Genomic DNA, 27871 nt, shown 5'->3' with positions numbered 1-27871 from the left:
ATGTCATTGATATGTAACTTGTATCTGCTATACCACCAAGTCGACAGTCAACAAGGATGACAACATTCATAAAAGCGAAGCTTTAAAATCAGAAGGAAGGACAAACGAACTTTACCACTTGTAGTGTGTCAGAACTTAATAAGAAGAAAATTGATACTGAACAAAACTTTTGAATAAAGTTGCAAAATTGCTTAAATACAGGATACTTTTTAAGGACATGCTTACATTTTTTTAGGAATGGATTATAGAGATGCTTTGCTTATAATATTGATCTTGTTGTAATAGGAATTATTATTCTAAAATCAGATAAATCTTATTATGTGTACATTGAATTATTGTCAAAAAATCTGCATGCTTCAAATGGACGTAGGACTATTTGGTAACGATTATAGAGTTGCTACGCTATACCTTACCTTAATTTAAGATGCTTATAGTTATATTCTGAACACCTGAATTTTAGTTATCTATCTGTCTATCTATCCATCTATCTATCTATCTTTCTGTCTATCTATCTATCTACTTATCCACCAAACTATCTATCCATCTATCTATCTATCCAACCATGAGAAAAGTCATAATACTTATAGTTACATCCTGAACACCTGAATTTTAGTTATCTATCTATCTATCTATCTATCTATCTATCTATCTATCTACCAAACTATCTATACATCTATCTATCTATCAAACCATGAGGAAACTCATAATACTTATAGTTACATCCTGAACACCTGAATTTTAGTTATCTATCTATCCATCTATCTATCTATATATCTATCTATATATCTATTTATCTATCTATCTATCTATCCAACCATGAGAAAACTCGTAATACTTATAGTTACATCCTGAACACCTCAATTTTAGTTATCTATCAATCTATCTCTCTATCTATCTATCTATCTATCTATCTATCTATCTATCTATCTATCTATCTATCTATCTATCTATCTATCTATCTATCTATCTATCTATCTATCTATCTATCTATCTATCTATCTATCTATCTATCTATCTATCTATCTATCTATCTATCTATCTATCTATCTATCTATCTATCTATCTATCTATCTATCTATCTATCTATCTATCTATCTATCTATCTATCTATCTATCTATCTATCTATCTATCTATCTATCTATCTATCTATCTATCTATCTATCTATCTATCTATCTATCTATCTATCTATCTATCTATCTATCTATCTATCTATCTATCTATCTATCTATCTATCTATCTATCTATCTATCTATCTATCTATCTATCTATCTATCTATATATCTATCTATCTATCTATCTATCTATCTATCTATCTATCTATCTATCCATCTATCTATATATCTATCTATTTGTGAGAAAACTCGTAACACTTATACATAGTTACATCCTGAACACCTGAATTTTAGTTATCTATCTATCTATCCATCTATCCATCTATCTATCTATCTTTCCACCAAGCTATTTATCTATCTATCTATCCAACCATGAGAAAACTCGTAATACTTATAGTTACATCCTGAACACCTGAATTTTATATCACAATGGCTTAAAAGATTCTAGGGGCACTTGAGAGAGGGGTAAGTCTACCTTCCACTTTCAATTTTAGTTTTAAAAAATTAAGCGTGGACCAATTTTTCTAGGGGTAATTTCTATAAGGAGGATAGAAGTACCCTCATCCAAAATAATGACAAACCTTCCGTTAGCCAAAATATAAGAATCTTCACTGTAAATGAGAATCCTGTATCCTAAACAATATCTTTCGCTACACAATATCAGGTAGAGGGAGAAAGTCACTCAAAAATTAGCCATGTGACGTCAAAAAAATGAGGGAGATGAGAGGGGAGTGGGAGAGAAAATTCTAAAAAAGGTATGGATAATCACTCATTTTTATGATGTCACATGGCTAACTTTTCAGTGAATTTCTCCCTCTACCAAAATCAGATAGAGTTTAAAAACCTGTTACACTGCTAATAATCCTAGATTTTCTAAACCTAAATTTTGTCCAATATTTTGAAATTTGAATCCCGTGTGGATTAGGTATAGCAGCATAACAAGGCTTGTGTGTGCTTAACAAAAATCCCAAAATCTTTTTCCACAATGTATACATGATTACTTGGATGTTGCACCAGATTTTTATGTACTCTAATAAAGTGATGCTTGCATCTGGCTAAAATAGTGAAACAGTCCATCCACCCCCTTTACCCTATTCCCTCATATTCTATTGGATGAATGAATTGACCAATAAATGAGGTCCATATTAGCAAACAAAATTGACGACAAATTTTCCCCTGTCAATATATCCACTATATCCTATATCCATTATTTCCACCTTAACATTCATTCATTTAAATATCAAAATAACGATTTTTTATGGAATTTTAAATAGTTTCAATAGCGATGACACCCTATTACAACTTCCTTTTAGACTTTGCTTATTTTAAACAACCAATCAATATTTAATAGAAGTAACCAAAGTTTTTAAGGCAAAGAATGAGAGAACGTGTTATAAACTTTGGGTACCAGTATAATTTACAGTCCTATGTCACCTCCCTCCCTATCAATATATTAGTCAAGACACACCCATTTTTGTCACCCCTTTCCCATCTTCAATTTCCCCTTTCTTTTTCCTTGGGCTGACCGCTGACCCAATTACAAATTAGATCAATTAACCTTACCCCCTTCCCCTAATCTCCACCCCACCCCCCTTGATTAATTTGACATTCCCTTTTTAGGAGAATTTCGACTTGTTCCCCATTTAGAGAAATTTTCTTTTTACCATTATTTTAGATTTAATTCAGTTCAAATTCAGATTTAATTCTGAAAAGACATTCAAATTTGTATCTTTAGTTAAAAAAAAACAATAATCTCCAAAATGACCATGGACTTTGCTCTGCCATTGAAGGACATCCGCGACCTGTCCAGCTACGACGTGGAGAAGCTGCGCTCCCTGCTGCCGGCCAACCTGGTGCAGGCGGACACACACAACAACACAGAGGCCGCGCACCTGGAGGTCATCCTGCAGGCCATACAGTATATCAGGGACCTGCAGAATAAGGTCACTGGTTCGAGTCATCATCAACGTTTTTAGAAATAGTACTTTATCTAAAGTAAATAATGGACCTTCAGAATAAGGTTACGAGTTCGAGCCATCAACATTTTAGAAAATTAGCGTTAGCACCTCAAGACAAACGTTGTTCAAATCAAAGTATGTTAGAGAATTTCAGAATAAGGTCACGGGTTTGAGTCATCAATATTTTCAGAATTAGCACCTCAAGACAAAAGTTTTTAGAACAAGGAAGAAATTATTTCTCTTTACTATTTTTTTTGGAGAATTTAATAAACCCAAGACAAAGGTCCTTAAATCAAATGATATAATGTGTAAAAATGTAATCTATAAAACTCTGTGATAATAGTTAAAATATTAATTTTTGTATTATATTATAAAAATTATGAAATGTTTATTGTATTAATAAATTTATTCGATTAAATAACTGTCTTTTCTACTTTTAATATTTTTGAATAAAATTAAAGCATGAAAAAATAATTTGAGCAATCTAACTAAATTAAAATTAACCCGTTTGGATGCTTTTCCATATTTGTTTGAAAAGTTGAGATTGCCATAATTGAGTCAGGTTTAGGTTTTTAAAGTTGTAAAAAGTTGATTATACATTAAAACATACTACAATTTTTTTGTGCATCTAACAAAAAATTGTTCAATATATATTATTCCTAATATATAATAGTTATCTTATGATTGTACATTTTTATATTCGTAGAAAGCTGGATATAATACGATGCTAGACATAGTTTTGTCGTATGGATGAGAACCGGTTCCTATCCACTGGATTCGAATGAATACGAGAAATAAAATTACAAAATATAAAATGGTTATTTATCACATCGTTTTAAAGATAGCTTTCCACGGATATCAAAATGAAAAATTATAAGATTAAAACAGTTTGGTTAGCCCCGAGACCAAATAGATTATAGACATGATGCTAATTGTAATAAAAATATTCAGAAGAAAAAATTCAGCCGTCTCTCGTAAACAACATCCGAGAAAATCATTATTACCCCAAACGTCGCTGACAATATGCCGTTTTTAATTAAAGAGGAGCTTTGCTACTACAAATACAAATTTCTAATCAGCTAACTGAATTAAAGATTTAAGTCTGATGTACAAACAAAAATCAAAGAGAATTTTAGAAATACATTTTATCTTTATATTTATATTTCTTTTTTATTCTCTCTTTTTTTGCTGTCTCTCTTTCGCTCTCTCTCCCTCTCTCTTTCTCCCTCTCTCTTTCTCTCTCCCTCTTTCTTTCTCTCTCTCTCTCCCTCTCTCTTTCCCTCTTTCTTTCTCTCTCTCTCACTCTCTCTCCCTCTCTCTTTCTCTCTCTCCCTCTCTCTATCTCTCTCTCTCTCTCTATCTCTCTCTCTCTCCCTCTCTCTCTCTCTCTCTCTAGCAAATATAACTCATTAAAATTGGGTAGAATATTAAATTATCAGCCATTGCCCTATCACTCAATTATCTATCATTTGATATTTTTTTATCCCTTTTATTAATTTTTTTCTTTCTTTTTTAAATATCGTTCTTTCTCTTTCTCTTTTTAAATTCCCCCTTTTATTTGCTCCTTACACCGAGATATGATTTTCCCCCTCCTTCCCCCCCAAAAATATAGTTGTACAGGCACGTCTTAACATACGCACACACACACAAAACCATCCTCCCGTGCGCCTGTCCGTCCGTCCGTCAATTACACATTTTTTCTCAGAAAAAATAAACTTAAATAAAGCGCTCAGTTTAAGTCACAAATCCACGGCGGTTGGACGTACGCCCCCAGAGAAGCGTCAGCTTATATTCTATAATTAGGATCCTACAGAAAATGGTTATTAAGACCGTAGAAAACAGCAACCCGACGTCAATGAACAATAATTTTGACTCTGAGATGGAGGGTGTAGAGAAGCTGCGCAACCTGCTGCCAGGCCAGCAGTCAGCCGCGGTGGCGGCTGCGGCTGCTGACGCCAGCGGACCCCAAGATGCGGATCAACTAGAAGTTATTCTTCGCGCTATTAGGTAAATTTTTTATTTACAAAAAATATTTTTAAAAATCATATTCAAAAATATCTTTATTTAAAGTGAATTTTATGTTTTACCTATATAATTTTTTATTAAAAAGTTATTTTGTACAACCTAATTTTAATTCAATAGTAATCTTTGAATGCTTTTAGCTAACGAATAACACAATAAGGTTAATTTAATCGATATAGTAAATACGTGGATATATTGACCAGTGGCGTGCGAAGCACTTTGTCTAGGGGGGGGCATTTTGAAGATTTTGTAAAATTTTGCCCCCCCCTAAATCAAAGTGCCCCGGGGGGGCACTTTGCTTTAGGGGGGGGCATTTTGATTATATATACTAATTTTAAATAAAGGCATTTTAAGGGGTGGGATTATTTGATTATGGGCCTCCTAGTCCTTATCCCTTCTTCCCCATCCCTTCCCCCATTCCTATTTCCCATTTATATCCCCCACCTCTTCCCCCCCCCATCTCTTCTCCCCCATCCCTTCTCCCACCCCTGAAATGACCGAAAGGAAGGGAGCTAGAAAGCATCTTCGAAAAAATAGTACAGAAGATAAATTAACCTATTTATTACACTAGTCCCCAATATTTCATATAAAATTTCCTTATTCGTTGGCTCCAGGGGCGTCCAAGCTTTTTTTTTGGGGGGGGGGGATAAAAAATTTTTAAGGGGGGGGGTAATTCGTTTTTGGGTGGGATAAAATGGTGCGCGAAGCGCGCCGCAAATTTATTTTCACCCCCTCCCCCCAAAATTTTTACCCCGGGGGTAAAATTTACTTGTGGGGGGTAATTACCCTCCCTGAAATCTGTTGGCAGGGGTAAATTTAGTTTACCCCCCCCAAAATTTACCCCCAGGGTAAAATTTTGGGGGGGGGGGTAATTAAAATTTTTAAAATATATAGTATTAAAAATGCGCGCGAAGCGCGCAAAAATTTTTTTTATTAGAGATTTTTTTATTTAGGGGGGGGCCTCCTAAATGGTTGGGGGTGCCTACGGCACCCCCAGGGTAGGGGTAAATTTTAAATGAGGGGGGGGTATTCGCCCCATTACCCCCCCCCCTTGGACGTCTATGGTTGGCTCAACAACGTTGGGGACTTTAATGGAATTTTGATTGGTTGGTTAATTAAGTCGAGTTTCCATACATTTCATCCACTAATTGTAATTTATATAAGGGGTAATTTTGTGTATCATCATTGGGGATGTACAAAATTTCTTGGGTAAAAAGTTTATATTATACAAAATAAAATACTTCCTATTACCTGGTTTGTTATGTTCAGTGAAAATAGATTATAACCTAATTTCTACACTAATTTAAAAATTTGGTAAGGTTAAATGAATAGTAACTGTCTGTTTGGCGCGAAGCGCCAAAATTTTTTTTTTGAAGTATTTCTTGATCTTTTTTTTGGAAACTGGGATAGTTTTGCTTATTGTAGGGTAGGGGGCAAAAAGGGGCATTTTTGTTGACCAGGGGGGGGCAAAATGGGGCATTTTTTAACATTTAGGGGGGGGCAGGGGGGGCGGTTGCTAGGGGGGGGCAGGGGGGGGCGTTTTGGTCGCTAGGGGGGGGCGATTGCCCCAAACGCCCCCTTCGGTTCGCACGCCACTGATATTGACATGGGAAAATTTGTCGTCAATTTAGCATGCTAATATGGACCTTATTTATTGGTCAGTTCTTTCATCCATTAGGAGAAGATTATGAATATCATTATTTTAGCCAGCTACAAGTTTTGCTTTATCAGAGTACATGAAAATTTGTTGCAAAATCCAATTAATAATATATCCATTGTTGTTTAGGTATATTGAGAGTCTTCAGCACGATCTGAGTGATGACGGAACAGCCAGAAAGTCGTCGTCCACAACAGAAACAGCTGACACAGAGTCAACAAAGGCAAAACGGCCGAAAATTGTTGAAACTCAATCTTAAAGAATCATTATTTTGACAAAATTTATTGATATAAGTTGCATATTTAATCTCAAAGTGTAATATTTCTGAACTCAACTTAAATTGATAAATTTTGTATTTTGTATTACTATTATTATGATTTAATAACTAAAACTGTGATAAATTTTTATATTTAGTTGATTTTTTAGTAGCGAAGCTACTCTATAACTAGTGTATGTCCATACGTCTATTCGTCCTTATGTCTGATAAACAGGGAGTTTTGTTTACAATACTTAAAAAATATTTTCTAGTTTGGCTTCGGAATCGTTTAATATCCTCTTGATTAGAACCGGTTCTCAGCCATACTTAAAAATCATGGATAGCATCATATTAAATGCTTTTTAAAAAAAAATCATTATATTAAAAATTAATTTTCGTTAGCTGGTTATTGCTGCGCTACTTATGGACATACTTGTTCATGTATTAATGATTTTACTAATTTTTATTAATATTTTATTGTTTTTATGTATGTTTTATTAATATATTAACTAAAATATTAAATAATTTAAATGAAATTTCATGTGTTTTTGCATTTTTACTTCGTTATGTATAAATATGAACCGTATCATATCTAAAGATGTTAAATAGTTCCAATTAAAAATGATTAAACAATGCCGTAGCCCCAAAACAGACTGTTAACATTTGGAAAAAAGGTCGTGTAATAAAAGGGTTTATAGTCTGTTTGTAATAGGAGCATTATGAAATAAAGTTTTGACTACTGAACCGATTGAGTTCTCCATTAAAGAAAAGCTTCACAAGGGTACCAGTGTGGTTTTAGGTTATTTTCTGTTCTCTTCCTTCCCCTTCGAATAGAGTTCCTAGATGCTAGGTGCTAGTATTTGAAATATTGGGTAGAATCTTATAAAATGTTAGGTATAACTATCTAGTAAGATAGTTTTACTTATCTATAATACAAAGTAGAACTAATGTCTGTCTGTCTGTCCCTTAAAATCTCGGTAACCACTGAACCGATCGTATTCTACTCTTCTACATACCTATTGGTCCTGTGGTGGTTTTAAGCTATTTTCATGGGGGGTGGGACACCCCCTACGGGCCTACCCCCCCCCCCCCCCCCCAAAAAAAAAAAAATGAAAATTTCCCCCAAACCCCCCAAAAAAATGATTCTGACCATAAATGATGAACGCAGCACCAGAATTATTTTATTTTTTAAAAATTACCTCATGGGGCAAAGCCCCTAGAGGCGAGGGGCGAAGTCGCTAGTATTATAAATAGGAATATACCTTCTTAAGAGTATACATATACATACATGCAGGGAGGGAGGAGATATTGGGCTGTTAATTACACTAGTCCCCAAAGTTTTATTATAAAATTTTCTTATTCGTAGGCTTAACCACTTTGGCAACTTTTATTGAATTTTGATTGGTTGGTTCATTAGGTTGAGTGTCCAAACGTTTGAACACCTAACTGTAATCAACAGAAGGGGTAATTTTGTGAATCATGATTAAGGATGTTGTACATCAATTTATTGGCCATTGTCTGATCCCATTAGATTCCTGATATACATGAATGTAGAAAAATACAGGGAGTAAGGGAGGGGACAATGGGCAATTAATTCAATTTAAGAGTTTTCAAAATAAGGCCATAAAATTCAGATTAATCCAGAAAATTTAAAGGAAATTGTCAAGGGGGTGTTAATAAAATTTAGAAAACTATAAAATAAGAAAAAAGGTCCAAGAAAAAAACAATCATTTGAAAATTAGATTACCAGTATATCAGACTGACGTAACCATTTTGTAATTAATTATAAATCTCCCTGGAACTCGTACAACCCATTTTCCTAGATTTTAAATGACACTATACACAAGAATTAAATTTAGGTTGTTAGATTAGGGTTCTTAGATTATTTATTACACAAATATCACAATAAAGTTTTTATCTATGAAATGATATTTTTTAAGAATTTTTTTTAAAACCAGCAACATCATAACAAATTCTTCTGCAATATTAAAAAAAACCATCGAGTTAGCGGCATTTGATGCGCTAGTACCCAAACTCAGTCAGAAACTGCTAAATTCTTATACATTCCCTTTAAGACAGTACCCAAAGTCTGAGGCTCCTAAAAATTGAATATTCTATCCATTGTCCCCTCCCTTACTCCCTGAGAAATAGGTACATCTTAGGGATCTTAAGGGATAGGACAATGGACGATAAGCACACCCCCAATTATAATAAACAAAATTACTCCATGAGCAGATTAGAATTATTGGTTACATTTTAATCAAGTTGTAATAAAAGTCCCAAAATTTTTTAACCCAATGTCCGATCGATTAATGTACAATATTCCCAATGATGATACACAAAACTAACCCTTCTTTTACAATTAGTGGTATTAACCCCTTACAGTCGGGCCCCTTGCCGCACCTTAATCGGTCGGGGGGGGGGGGGGGCGTTCAACGCCCCCCCCCTTATTATCTCAGTTCCTATTAGAGCTAGAGGGCTAATTTTTTTTGTGCAAGTCCATGGTTTGATAATGAATTTCCGACCTTTTATAAGTCTAAGTCAATTTTCGCTTCCTTCACCCTTTTATTTAACAACCTTTGTTTTTAGGTCTTTTTTACTTAAAAATTTCAAACGGCTGTAACTTTCTTATTTTTGAAGCTAGAAGAAATTTTTTTTCCAGAAAATGTTTATCTTTATGTAAATTTTACATTAGAAATATCAAAAATAAGTTTCAGCGGCCGCAGCTGTACTTGGCAGCTGCCAGCCGCCGCAGTCGGCGGTCGGCGGGAAAAATGAAATTTTAATACGTTATGTAGACATGTAAGAAAAGCTAAAGTTTAAAATTTGAAGTCTCTAAGTCAAAAATTACGGCCACAGGAGCCTTTTAAAGATTTCTTGAGACCTGGAGGATCAGGACCTGCAGGATCATACCTGGAACCTGAAAGTGACTTGAACACCTGTATTTTATATAAGGATGTACTACTAGAGGATTTTTTAGTATTTTGGTATGATAAAATGCTTTGTTTTAGTCAAAAAAATATTTTTGCTCTTTACCTGGATGACCCTGCCAGGTTTGCTGGCATCCTGTGCCCGCCAGGATGGAGATATTCAAAAAATTCCAACTCTCAGTTATGTGTTATACCCATACTTAAAAGTCAAGCAGTTTGGGCTCTTTATCTTTCACACACAGAAAATGAGATAGAAAAAACCGGATGGGGGGGCGTTCAACGCCCCCCCCCCCCCCCCCCCCCGACCGTTAAGGGTTAACGTTTGGATACTCAACTTAATGAACCAACCAATCAAAATTCAGTAAAAGTGTCCAAAGTTGTTAAGTCACCGAATAAGAAATATTACTATAAAACTTTGGGGACTAGCATAGTAAACACCCCAATGCCCTCTCCTTTCCTGATATATTGTAAACAAAACGTTTTCACTTTTATACTTAATTTATTCCATAAAAACTGGATTCGAACCATACATTTTTAAACGGACATCTGTTACTTAAAACTAAAGAAAATAAACTTGCTTTTTAAATTGGCTTTTATATATCATTTTTCAAACATAAAAATAGTTTCTGATAGCCTTTTTTTATATAAAATATATTTGATTTAAAAAGAGACTAGTTTATTCAAATTTAATTGTTTCATTTAAAAAAAATAGTGTATTTAAAGAGTGATATTTTTTAAAGCGAAGCTTTTTCTATAATTAGGGTCTGTCCATCCGTACGTCCGTCCGCCTGTGACGGATAGCTTTTTTCGTTAATTTAGGCACGTTAGAATTGTCCTATCGATTTCAAATTTTGCTTGGTGATCCCTGTAGTAGTTAGGTACAATTAAGAAAGAGTAGCAACTCTATAATCGTTACCAGAATGTCCTTACGTCCATTTACAACATGTTGATTTTTTTACTATTTTAACAACAAAATTTTATATGATCTAATTATCCGATTGATCTGATTTTTGGTATACTGATTCCTGGGACAACAAAGTACAATATTATAAACGAAGCAACTCTATCATCAAGTAAGTATGTAAGTATGTCCTTAAACATTATCCTGCATCAAGCAATTTTACAACAAATTTACTTACAATTTTGCTTCGACTCTTATACATTTATATTCTAATTATATATTTCTGACAATCTACAAGTGTTAATGCCCTTTTGTCCTACCGTTTCAGAGCTTCGCTATTATGGATGTTGTCATCCTTATTGTTATTTAAAATTAAGTTTATATGTTTTAAAAATTTAAAAAAAAATTCTTATATCCTTTCTTATGTAAAAGCAAAACTTTTCTTTAGGAATTTGGGAAAAATGATTCCTAGGACAACAAGGTTGTTAGCTCGCTAAAATGGCACTCGTTCATTGGTCAGCTTGTTTATCCAGAAGGAGGGAAGGGGATGGGGTAAAGGGTAGAAACGTTATTTTAGCCCGCTGCAAGTTTAACTTTATTATTAGAGAACATGAAAATCTGGTGTAAGATCCAATTAATAATATATCCATTACCAGCTTATCTTGTATATGTAATAGTCTACCTACTTTATAACTTACTTTGTCCTTATGGCCGTTAATTAGAGTAAAACACTATAGGGAGAAAGGGTTACATAACTGTATTTCAATATAACAATTAAAATCAACGAATGATTTCGGAAATATTAACACAGCCAAGTAAAGAAAACAATTTGCTAGCAAACGAAAAAGGTCATTGAAAAAAATGGGGGGGGGGGTATTATCTGTATATACATCTATACTATAGATCTGTTGTCCGTTATAAAGAACTAGCGGATACGCCCCTAGAAGCCTCAAGGGGCACTTAAGGTAGGAGGGGGTAAATTCCCATTTTAAATTTGAGTTTAAAAAGAGTAAAACATATTTTTTGGGGGGAAGGGGGTGAAGACACCCTCTCCAAAAATAGTTTAAAACCTTCCCAGGACCAATAAGAAGCTTCACTGTAAGGGAGAACAATATCTGTTCAGCGATTAGCGAGATCCTCACTTCTTTACAGAATAGGATAGGAAAAAAAATAAAATGAAGAGTTTATTTTTAGTATGTAATGCCTTTCTTTTCTACCTACATATTAAATTTTGATCCACCTATACTAGCTTATCTTGTATTAGTAATCCAGTGGATATATAATATACGTGGATATTATGACAGGGGAAAAATTGTCGTCAATTTAGGTTGCTATTATTGGTCAGTTCGTTTGTCCAGTAGAAGTGGAGGGGACGGGGTAAAGGGGATGGTATAGGTGGAATTGTTATTTTAGCCCGCTGCGAGTTTCACTTCAGAGAACATGAAAATCTGTCGTAAAATCCAAGTAATAATACATCCATTAGTAATCCCTGTCAAAAAATGATTTCGTCATTATGTTTAAACTGTCGATTTGTCTATAATATGTTAGCGACGACCACTTTTTAATGAAGCTTTTGGGGACCCAAACCTCTGAAATTGCATAAAATGTTGACTTAAAACTTTGGGAACTTTTATTAAATCGTAATTGGTTGGTTAAACTACTTTTTATCCTATAATTTGAATCTACAAAAGGGGTGTGTTTTTTTTAACACGATTGGGGAAGTTTATTAGTTTATCGTCCATTGTCTTATCCCTTAACACAATAATCAATATATGTATAAAGTGAATTTGTTGTTTAGACTATGAGAAAACTTCACTGAAAATACATAATAAATATTTTTATGTTTAACATTTGTTTTTTAATTTGAACTATTTTAATTCAGAAATCATAGGGATAAGACAATAGCCAATAAAATGATGCACTTTCCAAATGATAATACACAAAAATACCACTTCTGTAAATTGTAAATTAGTAGTTGAAATGTTTGGACACTCAAATTAATGAACCAACCAATCAAAATTCAATTAATTCAACGAATTTAAAGAAAATATTGTTATAAAACTTTGGAGACTAGTGTAATAAACAGCCCAATGTCCCCTTCCTCCCTGATTCTAATTTAAAGATCACCTACACTTAAAAATTCCCCCCACCTTTGAACAATAAGCTCAAGGCTTAAGGGAAAAATATGTAAATGAAATGCTTTGGCCAATAAACAGGTTTAATCCAATTCTATATTACATATCAATTACCTCATACTGGCGAGGCTGCTGCCCATGACAATCTAACGTCAGGTCCAACAACCAAGGATAACTAAGGGGATCCAAAATTTCTCCTTTTCTCTCCAAATATCCGAGGTGTTAAGTACCTAATAGGTTAAAACAGATAATCCTTTGATTGCACGACCTTTGTCTGGAAGTCCTGACTGTGCATGGAAAAGAGTTGCACCAGTTTTGGGCCAAGGCGAACCACTACTCTAACTATTAATGTCGCACACCTGACATAACAGCAGTTGGAACCATTAAAAGGAAAATACAGTCAATTCATTTAAAAGTAACTTATGGTAACTGGACAATGTGTCTTAAAAATAGCCATATGACGTCATAAAAATGAGGGAGATGAAAGAAGGAGAAAACCCCTAAAAAAAAGATGGATAATCCCTCATTTTTATGACGTCACATGGCTGAGTTTTGAGACACTTTGTCCAGTTACTTACTTATTTCTCTACCCCTGAAGATAACCCCACACTGTTTAGTAAAAGAAAAACATCTTGATTCCTATTTTTAGAAACAAGACTATGCAGAATCAAAGAAGGGTGGCTTGGATTAAAAAAAAAATATAGTGAGTCATTGTTTTGACAAAAAGTATTGATTTTTTTAATGCAAATTATTACAACAGCTCAATTTTCTCTTGTAACAAACTATAATCAGAGAGAGAGGGGACATTGGACTATAAATTGCAGTGGTATCCAAAGTATTCATATTCGTTGGCACAATAACTTTGGGTACTTTTATTGAATTTTGATTGGTTGGTTCCAAACTAGGGGTGTCCACTAATAATTTTCCTGTGCAGCAAATGAAATCGTATTACAGACAGCAAGGACGTCCAAGGGGGAGGGGGGGTAAAGGGGTGATTACCCCCCCAAACGAATATTTTTCATTTTACCCCCCCCCCCCCCCCCATGTAAAATTTACCCCTACCTTGGGAGTAATTACCCCCCAAACAATTTTGGGGTGGTAAATACACCCGTAAAATAAAAAATTAATATCAAAAAAATTTTTGGCACGCTTCGCGCGCATTTTTAAAACTATATTTAATAGTATTTCATTATTAGGCAGGTACCTTTTTACATTATCAAATAACCCCCCCCCAAAAAAAAAAAATACCCCTGCCAACAGATTTCAGGGGGGGTAATTCCCACCCCCCAAGCCAATTTTACCCCCGGGGTAAAATTATTTTGGGGGGAGGTAAGAAAACGTTGCGGTCTAGAAGCCATACTGGAAAATATGTTTAAAATTAATTTAAAAATCAGACATGAATTTGATTAATGAGTAGCTCCAAATTCCTTCAGGAAAAAAGCTTCTTGTAGGCGAATAGCGGCAATAGAGCTACTAGAAGAGACACACAATCCAAAAGTAAATAAAGGAAGTAATAAAAACAGCCTATTTCATGTCTTAATTTTGTTTTTAATAATTATCATTTGAAACCTAACGGTCTTTTACAAAAAAGTCTTCCCAAGAACTCCCCCCACCCAAATCAAATTTTTTTCTCTTATCATATTAAATTGTTTGATCAAACTTTTCCCCCTTCCTTTCCCTTTAAAAGTGATTTTAATAACCTCGAAGGGCTTAGCCCTTAGGCTAGTATATAATGCTGGCCTAATAAGGTAATGACAATCTATAACTTGTATGTCTATAAATTAGTGGAGTGGGTTAAATATCTTAAAATAGTTTAGAGATAATTTACACCTGTTTTTTAAACAATTTATAACACAAAGTAGTACGATGTTTATCTGTCTGTTTGTCTGTATCTATAGTACAAAGTAGTACAATGTTTATCTGTCTGTTTGTCTGTATCTATAGTACAAAGTAGTACAATGTTTATGTGTCTGTTTGTCTGTATCTATAGGACAAAGTAGTACAATGTTTATCTGTCTGTATGTCTTTATCTATAGTACAAAGAAGTACAATGTATCTGTCTATTTGTCTGTATCTATAGTACAAATTAATACCATGTCTATCCGTCTGTTTGTCTATAATAAAGCATTTCAGTTTTGGAAGTGTTTTTTTGTCTCAAAATTAAATCATTTTCTGGGGTATTAAATAATTATGAATTTTTAGACACATGTTCGGAATATGAGAATGATTAAATAGATAGATAGATGAATAGATAGGGAGATAGAAAATAAGAAAGCTAGGTAGATAGATAGTTACAAAGGTGAATATATAGATAGTTAGGTAGGTAGATAGATGGTAGATATAGATAGATAGTTATTAAGATAGGTAGACAGAAAGATAAATAATCTGAAAGATAGATAAGTAGATAGATCGATAGATAAATAGATAAGCAGATAAATGATAGATAGATTAATATATTTGTAAACAAGCTCCATGTGTTTGTATCTATAGTTCAGAGTTTTACACTATGGATAGATAGATAGACATACAGATAGGTAGATGGACAGATAGATAGATAGATTAATAATTTTTAAACAAACTCCATATGTGTTTATCTATAGTTCAGAGTGTTAAACATATTGATAGGTAGTTAGACATACAGATAGATAGATAGTCATACAGATGGACAGATGGAAAGATGGATAGAAAGATAGATTAAGATATTTGTATACAAGCTGCTTTTGTGTTCAGAGTATTAAACAATATACATAGATAAACAGATGGACAGCTAGACATTCCAATAGATAGATAGACATACAGATGGACGGACAGACAGAAAGATAGACAGATGGACATATAGACTATACACACAGATAGACAGATAGATACATTTTAATATATTTGTAAACAAGCTCCATGTGTTTGTATCTATAGTTTAGAGTTTAAAACATTTAGATAGATAGATAGACATAAAGATAGACAGATAGATAGACAGATGGATAGATAGATAGATTAATATATTTGTAAACAAGCTCCATGTGTTTGTATCTATAGTTTAGAGTGTTAAACATTTAGATAGATAGATAGACATACAGATAGACATACAGATAGACAGATGGATAGATAGATAGATTAATATATTTGTAAACAAGCTCCATGTGTTTGTATCTATAGTTTAGAGTGTTAAACATTTATTAGATAGATAGACATACAGATAGACATACAGATAGACAGATGGATAGACATACAGATAGACAGATGGATAGATATACATATTAATATATTTGTAAACAAGCTCCATGTGTTTGTATCTATAGTTTAGAGTGTTAAACAATATACAAAACAAGAATTATAGATTACATTTGAGCGAAACCAAATTTTTTTTTTTTTGATAAATTGATGGACACCCAAATTACTACCCCTTCCAAAGATTAAAATTATTGGTGGAAAAGTTTACACACTGATTTTAGAACAAATAGATTATAGACGTACAGACATATAGCCTAACTACAGAGTAGCTACGCTCCTGTGCTACATATTATATATTAAGCCTACCTATAAATAAATTATAGACGTACAGACACGTAGCCTAACTATAGAGCAGCTACGCTCCTGTGCTACATATTATATATTAAGCCTACCTATAAATAAATTGTAGATCTCCATAATTTTACCGCCTCCATTGGCAGAGAGGTGGGGGGATGGTCAATCGAAAATAAAATGAGTCAGTCTGTATGTCTGTAAGTTTATACCAAAGGATCTTGTGAAACCGCTGAACCAATATGATTCTCTTTTACAGTAAAGTTTCCTATAGGTCCTGGAAAGATTTGTAACTATTTTTGGGGAAGGGTACCAAAAACAAAAATAATTTTAAACAAAAAACTCTTTATGTGTGATACTGTTAATTTCTCTTTCTCTTTCTCTCTCTCTCTCTCTCTCTCTCTCTCTCTCTATCTATCTATCTCTTTTTCTCTCTCTCGCTCTCTCTCTCTCTCTCTCTCTCTCTCTCTCTCTCTCTCTCTCTCTCTCTCTCTCTCTCTCTCTCTCTCTCTCTCTCTCTCTCTCTCTCTCTCTCTCTCTATCTATCTCTTTTTCTCTCCCTCTACTCCGAAAGACAGAGCTAAATTCTAATAAACAAAACTATACAAGGCCTACTTTTCATTCACAGTGAAGCTACTCTTTGAGTATTTATTCCCGATTGTCTGTTCTTTCGGGTAGGGGCTATAAGATATTTTCTCGTATTTATTCGAATCCGGTGTATAGGAACCGGTTCTCATCCATACGAAAAAACTATGTCTAGCATCGTATTATATCCAGCTTTCTACGAATATAGAAATGTTCTATATCCGCGGAAAGCCGTTTATAATACGATGCGAGAAATAACTATTCTCGGCTGCTATACAAAATTAATCTCTTGGTTATAATTAACAAAATTACCCCTTCTGTAGATTAAAATCATTGGTAGAAAGGTTTGAACACTGCTTGTAGGTATAATCCAATCAAGATTCTTGAAAAAGTTCTAAAGTTTTAAGCCAAGGAATAAGATATCGTTTTGAATGTATAAGTTATAGTTCAATTTCCTCTCCCTAAATGTGAGAACAAATTCATTTTTCATTGTCCCCTCCCTGTCCTCCATGGAAACAGTTTGGGTACCCAATTATATATCCCCCAAACATATGGGAATATATATCCCTGTCCCCAATGTTCTCCTACACTATAGAAACAGCTGGTACCCAATTATATATCCCCCAAACATATGGGAATATATATCCCTGTCCTCAATGTTCTCCTACACTATAGAAAAAGCTGGTACCCAATTATATATCTCCCAAACATATGGGAATATATATCCCTGTCCTCAATGTTCTCCTACACTATAGAAACAGCTGGTACACAATTATATATCCCCCAAAACATCTGGGAATATATATCCCTGTCCCCAATGTTCTCCTACACTATAGAAACAGCTGGTACCCAATTATATATCCCCCAAACATCTGGGAACAAATACTCAAAATTAACACAAATATCACCTATTTTTTCGCCTTTTTAAAAGCTAAGTTATTCTATAATTAGGTTCGGTGCATTCGTACATTCGTCCGGAACAGTTAGCTTTTTTCGTTAATTTAAACATATTAGAATTGTCCTATCGATTTCAAACTTTGCATGATGATTCCAATACCAATAATTAGGTACGAATTAGGAAGCTTAGAAACTCTATAATCGTTACCAAACAGTCCTTACATACTTTTAAAGCAAGCAGATTTTTAAATTTTTTGTAAAAATTTTGTTAAGACTTATACAATATACATTTATATTCTGCTTATTCCGTTCTGACACTCTAAAAGTGTTAATGTTTGTTTGTCCTACCATTTCGGATAGTGTCATCCTATAATTTTAGGATTATAGGTCTTTTTAGCCCAAAGATGATTTAGGAAAGGAGAGGACATTAGACTGTTAGTAGGCCACGTTATCTTATTCATTGGCTTAAAAATGTTGGATACGTTTTATTAATTTTAATTACCTAGTTGGTTTATAAATGGAAGTGTAAAAATTTTTCAACCAATAATTTTAATCCACAAAATGTATGTACATATAATTTTATTTTTTATCATTAATTTATCGTTCATTGTCTTATCCCAAAGTAAAGGGAATAGTTAATTTATTAAGAAAGTGGGTGAATTACAAAAAACTTGTTGTAAAAAGTTACAGAAACCATCAGGCAAATTGTATAATTGATAGGGTAATTCTTACATGCCTAAATTGAGGATATTAGTTACAGAAAACCTTCGCTTTTAAAAAGACACTTAAAAATATATTAAGGAAAAAAAAATATATTGAAATAATAAAAAAAAAATTATGAACAGGGTAAAAATTTAACCTTTAATTTCAGTTAATATCATTAAATCGTAAAATCTAACAGAATTAGTCCTCAATCCTTGACTATTTCTAAACATATATCAATTTAGAGCCATATTTATCTTTTTAGAGAGAGAGAGAGAAAGAGAGAGAAAAAGTTGATAATGATTTTAAGAATAATTTCTACGACCATATGCCGACTAAATTTGTCAAAAAAAAACACACACACACACAGCTCGTAATTGACAGAACCGGTAATTTTACAAATGAATAAAATATATAAATAAATATCTGAGAAAAAGAATAAAAATTTCACATATGTGTCGTTTTTACACGCGGCAAGTGTTCTGGAATGCTTAGATTCATGAAATCTATATTTATAAGATTTATTTATTACACTAGTCCCCAAAGTTTTATAATAATGCTTTCTTATTCGTTGGCTTAACAATTTTGGAGACTTTTATTGAATTTTGATTGGTTAGTTCATTAAGTTTAGTGTCCAAACGTTTCAATGTTTATTAACTGTAATCTACTTAGAAGGGGTAATTTTTTTTATCATCAAAGGGGATGTAAATCGATTTATCAGCCATTGTCCGATATTTATGTCTGTCTGTTTGTATGTATTTGTTTGTCTGTATATATGTCTATATGACTTTATTTATGAACATATAAATCCTTGTTTTTGTATTTTTATTTATTTATTCTATGAAAATATAGTTTCTTGTTTTTTTTACTAATATTTGTGACCATATGCATGGTAAATTAAAATCACTTTAATTTCATCATTATCTTTTAGAAATAATGGAAAAAGTAAGTGTCTCTGTTTAAGGATAAGGTAATGGCCGATGAATTGGTCTACATCCAAAATGATAACACACAAAATTACCCCTTCTGTAAATTACAATTAGTGATTGAAACGTTTGGACATGCAACTTAATGAACCAACCAATAAAAATTCAATAAAAGTTCCTAAAGTTGTTAAGTTAATGAATGAGAGAAGTTATTGTAAAACTTTGGGGACTAGTGTAATAAACAGCCCATTGTCCCCTACTGCTGTGCCCTTGACTTCTTTTATTCAATGATGTAGAGTCGACATTAACAATTGTACGTCGATAATATATCAGCCAGGACCATTATTAGATTTACTACTGGATCGTTAGGGTTCTCCTATTTATGGAGACTCCTTCTTAAATATTTTTCGTGCATTTACATATTCCTTTATTCCTAGATTTTTTTTCACTTACAATTACTTTTTTTTGTCCCCTCCATCCTCTACAATATACAATTACTAAAGTAATTGGATGTCTATATGTGGGTCTGTCTGACTAGTAAGATTTCTAAAAGGGTAGAAGTCTATGGTTGAACGTTTTAGGGTCAATTTATTTATTGGTCATGTTTAATGCTATTTCTAAGGCAATTTCAAATATCAATGTGATACTTAATTTTAGATTCAGCAGCGTGTCGAAATACCCCTGGAAAAATTAATGGGGGTTGATACACCTTCCTAGCACTCCATACCGTTTGATTTTGAATTAAAGTAATCAAATAATTGAATGAATCCATCTAGTAAGATTTGTAAAAGAGTAGAAGTCAAGGTTTTAAAATCTTTAGGGAAGCTTTTAACTGGTCCTGATCATATTTGAGGCATCTCTTTTCTTCTCATTTCTATCATTTGACATCATTCTCTTTCTTTTTTTCCATTTATTTATCTCTTTCTTTCTCGTTCTCTTCTTCGCTTCGCTATTGTTGGACGTTTAAATCCCCTTTGTTATAAAATATTTTTATTCATATATAAATTGATTTGATTGGTTGGTTCATTAATTTGAGTGTCATAACGTTTCAACCACTAAATGTAATCTACAGAAGAGGTAATTTTGTGTTTTATTATTGGGGATGAACATCAATTTATCGGCCATTGTCTTATCCCTTTAGAACCATGTTGTAGACATATGTTTAAAAGATTGAAGATTTTAAAGGCGGATTTTTAGAGTTGTCCTATCACAGTCAAACACAGTAAAACTAAGATGCTAGCTTTAGGAAGTATAATACTGTAAATGAATATATTAAGAAGGACCTCAGAACCAAGTTTTAACTAATTTAACAGAGAATTTACCCCTTGGGCGTTGTGTAGGACGTGAACCAGGAATCAGGAATCTAAAGGGATAAGACAATGGCCGATAAATTGATGTAAATCCTCAATGATGATACACAAAATTACCCCTTCTGTAGATTACAATTAGAGGTTGAAACGTTTGAACATACTTATTGAACCAACCAATCAAAATATAAAAAAGTCCCCAATTAAAACTTTGGGGACTAGAGTAATATATAGGCCAATGTCCCCTCCCTCCATGGACGTGAACAGTAGGGTGACAGTTATCCATTAGACCAAGAATATACGCAAGTTTTAAAAGTACAGTTGCAAATAAGTACTAAAATACTGCTTCATTATATTGTACCTAATTAAAGGATTTTTAAAAGATAATTTTGAATAATATTCATTTATCGCAACGTAATATAGACAGCTTTCTGCGGATATTAAAACGAAAAATTATGAGATTAATACTGATTAATATTCGTAGAAAATCATCTGAAATTCGATGGTATACATGATTTGGCAGTATGACTGAGAACCGTTTCTTATCCAGCGGATATTAATTGTTTTCAAAGCAATGAATTGTCGAATTTGATAACAAAAATCCACATGTTTCAAATGAACATTCGGAGTTTTTGGTAGGCTTTTTAAATTGTACCTTATTGTTCCAGAAAACCTTAGAATTATCATAACGACAGACAGACGGATGTACCGTCCCTAACTAGACAAAGACCAAAGTGTCCTATAAATCAGCATGTGACGTCATAAAAATTAGGGGTTTTGTTTCCCACTTCTTCTCTCATCTCCCTAATTTTTATGACGTCACATGCTGATTTATAATACACTTTGGTCCTTGTCCTTAACCATAGCAAAGCTTCGTTTAAAATATAATTGTATTAAGATTAGTAAGACTAAAAAGGATGGCAACATTCACAAAAGCGAAGCTCTGAAATGGTATGACAAACGAACATTAACACGTGTAGAGTGTCAGAACCGAATAAGCAGAATAATAATGCATTTAAGTCTCAACAAAATTGTAAGTAAATTTGTTGCAAAACTGCATAAATACAGGATACTGTTTAAGGACATACTTACATTTTTGTACTTGATAATAGAGATGATACGCTTATAACATTGTACCGTGATGTAATAGGAATCAGTATCCAAAAATGAAATGATTACGATACAAAATTTGTTACCAAAAAAAGTAAAAAAGCAGCATGTTTTAAATGGACATACGGACATTTTGGCAACGATTATAGAGTTACTGCGCTTTCTAAGTTGTACCTAACTGTTACAGGAATCATCATGCAAGATTTGAAATCGATAGGACAATTTTAACATATGCTTGATTTATATATTTATCTATGTATATATCTCATACATAAAGGGATATATATATGCTTGATTTATATATTTATCTATGTATATATCTCATAAATAAAGGTATATACATATGCTTGATTTATATATTTATCTATGTATATATCTCATAAATAAAGGTATATACATATGCTTGATTTATATATTTATCTATGTTTATATCTCATACATAAAGGGATATATATATGCTTGATTTATATATTTATCTATGTATATATCTCATAAATAAAGGTATAAACATATGCTTGATTTATATATTTATCTATGTTTATATCTCATACATAAAGGGATATATATATGCTTGATTTATATATTTATCTATGTATATATCTCATAAATAAAGGTATATACATATGCTTGATTTATATATTTATCTATGTATATATCTCATAAATAAAGGTATAAACATATGCTTGATTTATATATTTATCTATGTATATATCTCATAAATAAAGGAATATATATATGCTTGATTTATATATTTATCTATGTATATATCTCATAAATAAAGGGATATATATATGCTTGATTTATATATTTATCTATGTATATATCTCATAAATAAAGGTATAAACATATGCTTGATTTATATATTTATCTATGTTTATATCTCATACATAAAGGGATATATATATGCTTGATTTATATATTTATCTATGTATATATCTCATAAATAAAGGGATATATATATGCTTGATTTATATATTTATCTATGTATATATCTCATAAATAAAGGTATAAACATATGCTTGATTTATATATTTATCTATGTTTATATCTCATACATAAAGGGATATATATATGCTTGATTTATATATTTATCTATGTATATATCTCATAAATAAAGGTATATACATATGCTTGATTTATATATTTATCTATGTATATATCTCATAAATAAAGGTATAAACATATGCTTGATTTATATATTTATCTATGTATATATCTCATACATAAAGGGATATATATATGCTTGATTTATATATTTATCTATGTATATATCTCATAAATAAAGGGATATATATATGCTTGATTTATATATTTATCTATGTATATATCTCATATATAAAGGGATATACATATGCTTGATTTATATATTTATCTATGTTTATATCTCATACATAAAGGGATATATATATGCTTGATTTATATATTTATCTATGTATATATCTCATAAATAAAGGTATATACATATGCTTGATTTATATATTTATCTATGTTTATATCTCATACATAAAGGGATATATATATGCTTGATTTATATATTTATCTATGTATATATCTCATAAATAAAGGTATATACATATGCTTGATTTATATATTTATCTATGTATATATCTCATAAATAAAGGTATATACATATGCTTGATTTATATATTTATCTATGTATATATCTCATACATAAAGGAATATACATATGCTTGATTTATATATTTATCTATGTATATATCTCATAAATAAAGGAATATATATATGCTTGATTTATATATTTATCTATGTATATATCTCATAAATAAAGGAATATATATATGCTTGATTTATATATTTATCTATGTATATATCTCATACATAAAGGGATATACATATGCTTGATTTATATACTTATCTATGTATATATCTCATAAATAAAGGGATAAACATATGCTTGATTTATATATTTATCTATGTATATATCTCATACATAAAGGGATATATATATGCTTGATTTATATATTTATCTATGTATATATCTCATAAATAAAGGAATATACATATGCTTGATTTATATATTTATCTATGTATATATCTCATAAATAAAGGAATATATATATGCTTGATTTATATATTTATCTATGTATATATCTCATATATAAAGGGATATAAAATATTTTCTAGTATTCATTCGAATCCGGTGGATAGGAACCGGTTTTCTCCATACGAAAAAACTATGTCTAGCATCGTTTTATATCCAGCTTTCTACGAATATAAAAATGTACAATCATAAGATTAAAACCAGTTTTTTAGCCCCTGCCTTCGGCCTCGGGGCTAAAAAAACAGGTTTTTATCTTATAATTGTACATTCTATATCCGCGGAAAGCCGTTTATAATACGATGCGAGAAATAACTATTCTCGTATTCATTCGAATCCGGTGGATAGGAACCGGTTCTCATCCATACGAAAAAACTATGTCTAGCACCGTATTATATCCAGCTTTCTACGAATATAAAAATGTACAATCATAAGATTTAAACCAGTTTTTTAGCAGGTGCCTCCGGCACCTCGGGGCTAAAAAAACTAGTTTTAATCTTATAATTGTACATTCTATATCCGTGGAAAGCTGTTTATAATACGATGCGAGAAATAACTATTAAACTTGGTAAAAATAAAAATAAAAAATACATTTATACAAAATAAGTTATGACATTTTTTATTCTCTTTTATATCAAAGCTACTCTATAATTCCAAATGTTCGTCCATCTGTCTGCCTGTCCGTACGACCGTCCGTCTGTCCGTAAGACACAAAGTGGGGGGAAATTTTCTCGGCTCCTATTCAAGATACACGACTGAAACTACTTTTCAACATTCCCATCATTATGGAGCATAAGCAACTAAAAAACATTCATGGCGGTCGGACTGCTTTTCACTATTCTAAATTATTTTATTATCCTATTTATCTATCCCTTCCACTTGGTATTAAATTATTTTATACTAAAGATTGTTCTACACACGTAATCTTATGCATTTATCCGAGAGTATTCGGACAGCTCAACTAGGTTCAATTAACCATGGCGTTATCATATAGCTTTATTAACAGGTATTTTCTTTGCATCTAATACTAAAATACAGAATAAATGTTATAAAGGTTAGTGGCCCATTATTATGCAGTATGTTTAAGTATAAGACATCTGTGACAGTCAGACTTCTCTATATTTTACTCTATATTTGTGTTGGTTCCTTTTGCTGTTTTCTACAGCACAAAATAACATTTTTCATTAAAGAAAATGAGAGTAGGGGGTATGAGCCATATGAAATTCTGCCCACGGGGATGGGACCCTGTACCGATTTTGTATTGGGTCTTTGAAATCAGCTAATAGTTTCGGAAATATAAACACAGCCAAGTCCCTACAAAAGAAAAGTAAGCGATATGCAATAAGATATATAAGTTGTAAAGAATTTTAATCTTGGAGGGAGATTTGAAATCTGCATAAAATTTTAAGGATTATTTATAAAATTCGTTTTTTGTATAATTCTTTATCTAGACGAGGAAATAAAATTTAAGTTAATTAATTTTGACATCTGTGATTGGTGGATTGAAAATTATCTTTGCTCTGATAGGAGAAGCTTAAGTGTCGCACATCATTCAACCAATTAGAGCGCAGGTAGTTTCCAATCCACCTATCCTATTGGTAAAAATATATGAACTTAAATTGAATTTCCACTTTTAGATAAAAAATTATACCAAAAACGAATTTTTTATGAATTCCTTAAAATTTGATGCAAATTTCAAATCTCCCTCTAACATTAAAATTTCTTCCAACTTATATATCCTAATATGCAAGCAGACGAAGAGGGTCTCCACCACTTGGGCTAGGTAGTTGTCTATCTACATCTTATATATCTATACTTATACATTTATTGCAAATTTTTTAAGAAAATGCACAATCACACATTGCAAAAATATTTACATTCTCCAAACGGTCCAACATCGTTTTAAGAAGATAATATGCAGTTTCCATTAGCATATAAAGTTCAACAATCACAGTATAAATTACCTTTTAAACAGATTGTAAGTTTAATGTAATACTATAATAAAAATGCTTTTTAGGTCCCGCTTAATTTTTAGTTAAGGTGTGCATTTTAGCAAATGATTCATTATTAAATATCATATATCAATTCCGTAATTTATGGTAAATAAATCAAGGGGTGTGCGACAGGGTGGGGGTTGTTTTTTTCATCCCCCCCCCTTCTGTATCTTTTAAGGGGCAAAGGATTGCCATAAAACCTGTTTCAAATTTATTATTAAAAGAGAAGCTTTTTCTATAATTAGGATCGACCCATCCGTCTGTACGCCCGGAACAGTTAAATCTTTTCGTTAATTTAGATATAATAGAATTGTCCTATCGATTTCAAACTTTAAATGATTAAAGTAATATTTTAGAAAGCGTAGCACGAACATTTAAAAGATGCTTATTTACAACAATTTCATTGTATGATATAATTATCCTATTCATCTAATTTTTGGATTTATGATTCCTATCACAAAAAAGTACAATATTTAAAGCAAAGCAACTCAATAACTTAAACATAAAATTGCAAGTATGTCCCCTAAATCTGCAATCAACGGAGGAGATATTATAAATTTTTCTTGCGCTTCGCGCACCCCTTCATCTAAAGTCCTGTATACGCGACTGCACTATAGATATATCATTGTTACATATGATATTTTTAGGAAAACAAGGACGACAACATCCATAAAAGCGAAGCTCTGAAACGATATGACAGACGAATATTAACTCTTGTATAGTGTCAGAGCTGAATAATAAGAATATAAATGTATAGGAGTCGAAGCAAAATTAAGTAAATTTGTCAAAAATTAAACTGCTTGATACAGGATAATGTTTATGGATATACTTACATTTTAGGACTTGATTATAGAGTTGCTTCGCTTATAATATTGTACTTTGTTGTCCCAGGAATCAATATACCAAAAATCAGATCATACGGATAATTAGATCACATAAAAATTTGTTGTTAATAAAGTAGAAAAATCAACTTGTTTAAAATGGACGTACGGACATTCTGGTAACGATTACAGAGTTGCTACGCTTTCCAAGTCGTACCTAATTACTACAGGCATCATCATAAAAAATTTGAAATTTATAGGACAATTCTAACATGCATAAATTAACGAAAAAAGCTATCCATAACGGACGGACGTACGGACCGACCCTAATTATAGAAAAGCTTCGCTTTCAAAAAAAGTTTGAGCAAATGTCAATATATCAATGTGATGAAAATTTTGTAAAAATATAACATGTGCATGATGTCCTTATGAGGGAGAGTGACATGTGTTCTAGGACATGGATCTCAAGGGATAAGACAATGGGAGATAAATCTGTGTATAATGAAGAAAATTGTCACTTCTGTAGATGAAAGTTATTGGAGAAAAATTTTGAACACTAGTTTCTTTAAAGTTTAGAAGGGTGAAATTAACAAAGCCCAAATTGTGTTAAAATTGTGACGAAAATGATCCATGTGACGTAATAAAAATGAGGGAGATGTGAGGAGAAGTGGGAAAGATAAAATCTCTTTTTTTGAGGGATTTTCTTTCCCACTTCTCCTCTCATCTCCCTCATTTTATTACGTTACATGGATCATTTTTGACACAATTATAACACAACTTTGGCTTTGTCGTGAAATTTTTTTTGTTATTCTTTAATTTTCTTATTAACTGTTTTGCAATTCTATAAATAAATCTTAAGATTCTTAAACCCTGTCCCATTTTCAACAATTTAAAGTACTTATATATAACAGACTATTGGCTTTGCCCCTATCATCTAGGGACTGCAGAATAAAAAATGACGTCATACAATACAAATAA

The 27871-nt window shown here is 32.0% G+C and overlaps 2 protein-coding genes across 2 annotated transcripts in view; both read left to right on the top strand.

Moving 5' to 3' along the window:
- The window catches only part of MED18 (mediator complex subunit 18), a 550858-nt gene that overhangs the window by 290181 nt on the left and 232806 nt on the right, over positions 1 to 27871 (top strand). The window lies entirely within an intron of this gene.
- On the top strand, positions 4804 to 7543 carry LOC145318386 (uncharacterized). Its single transcript, XM_080159680.1, has 2 exons — positions 4804 to 5079; positions 6881 to 7543. Exons 1-2 carry the CDS (start codon positions 4889 to 4891, stop codon positions 7008 to 7010), a joined length of 321 nt encoding a protein of 106 aa, XP_080015806.1. The 5' UTR covers positions 4804 to 4888; the 3' UTR covers positions 7011 to 7543.

The sequence above is a fragment of the Acartia tonsa genome, chromosome 4 (assembly GCF_053477335.1).
Source record: "Acartia tonsa isolate MP-2025a chromosome 4, ASM5347733v1, whole genome shotgun sequence".
Lineage (NCBI taxonomy): Eukaryota > Metazoa > Arthropoda > Copepoda > Calanoida > Acartiidae > Acartia > Acartia tonsa.
The sequence above is the reverse complement of the archived record's forward strand: the minus strand, read 5'-3'. Positions and strand labels throughout refer to the sequence as shown.

What these genes read in the sequence shown, in the direction of transcription:
- LOC145318386 (XM_080159680.1), top strand. Translation starts at nt 4,889, where the DNA reads ATGGTTATTAAGACCGTAGAAAACAGCAACCCGACGTCAATGAACAAT. An exon ending in GTTATTCTTCGCGCTATTAG is followed by an intron (nt 5,080 to 6,880) that starts GTAAATTTTTTA and finishes ATTGTTGTTTAG; the next exon opens with GTATATTGAGAGTCTTCAGC.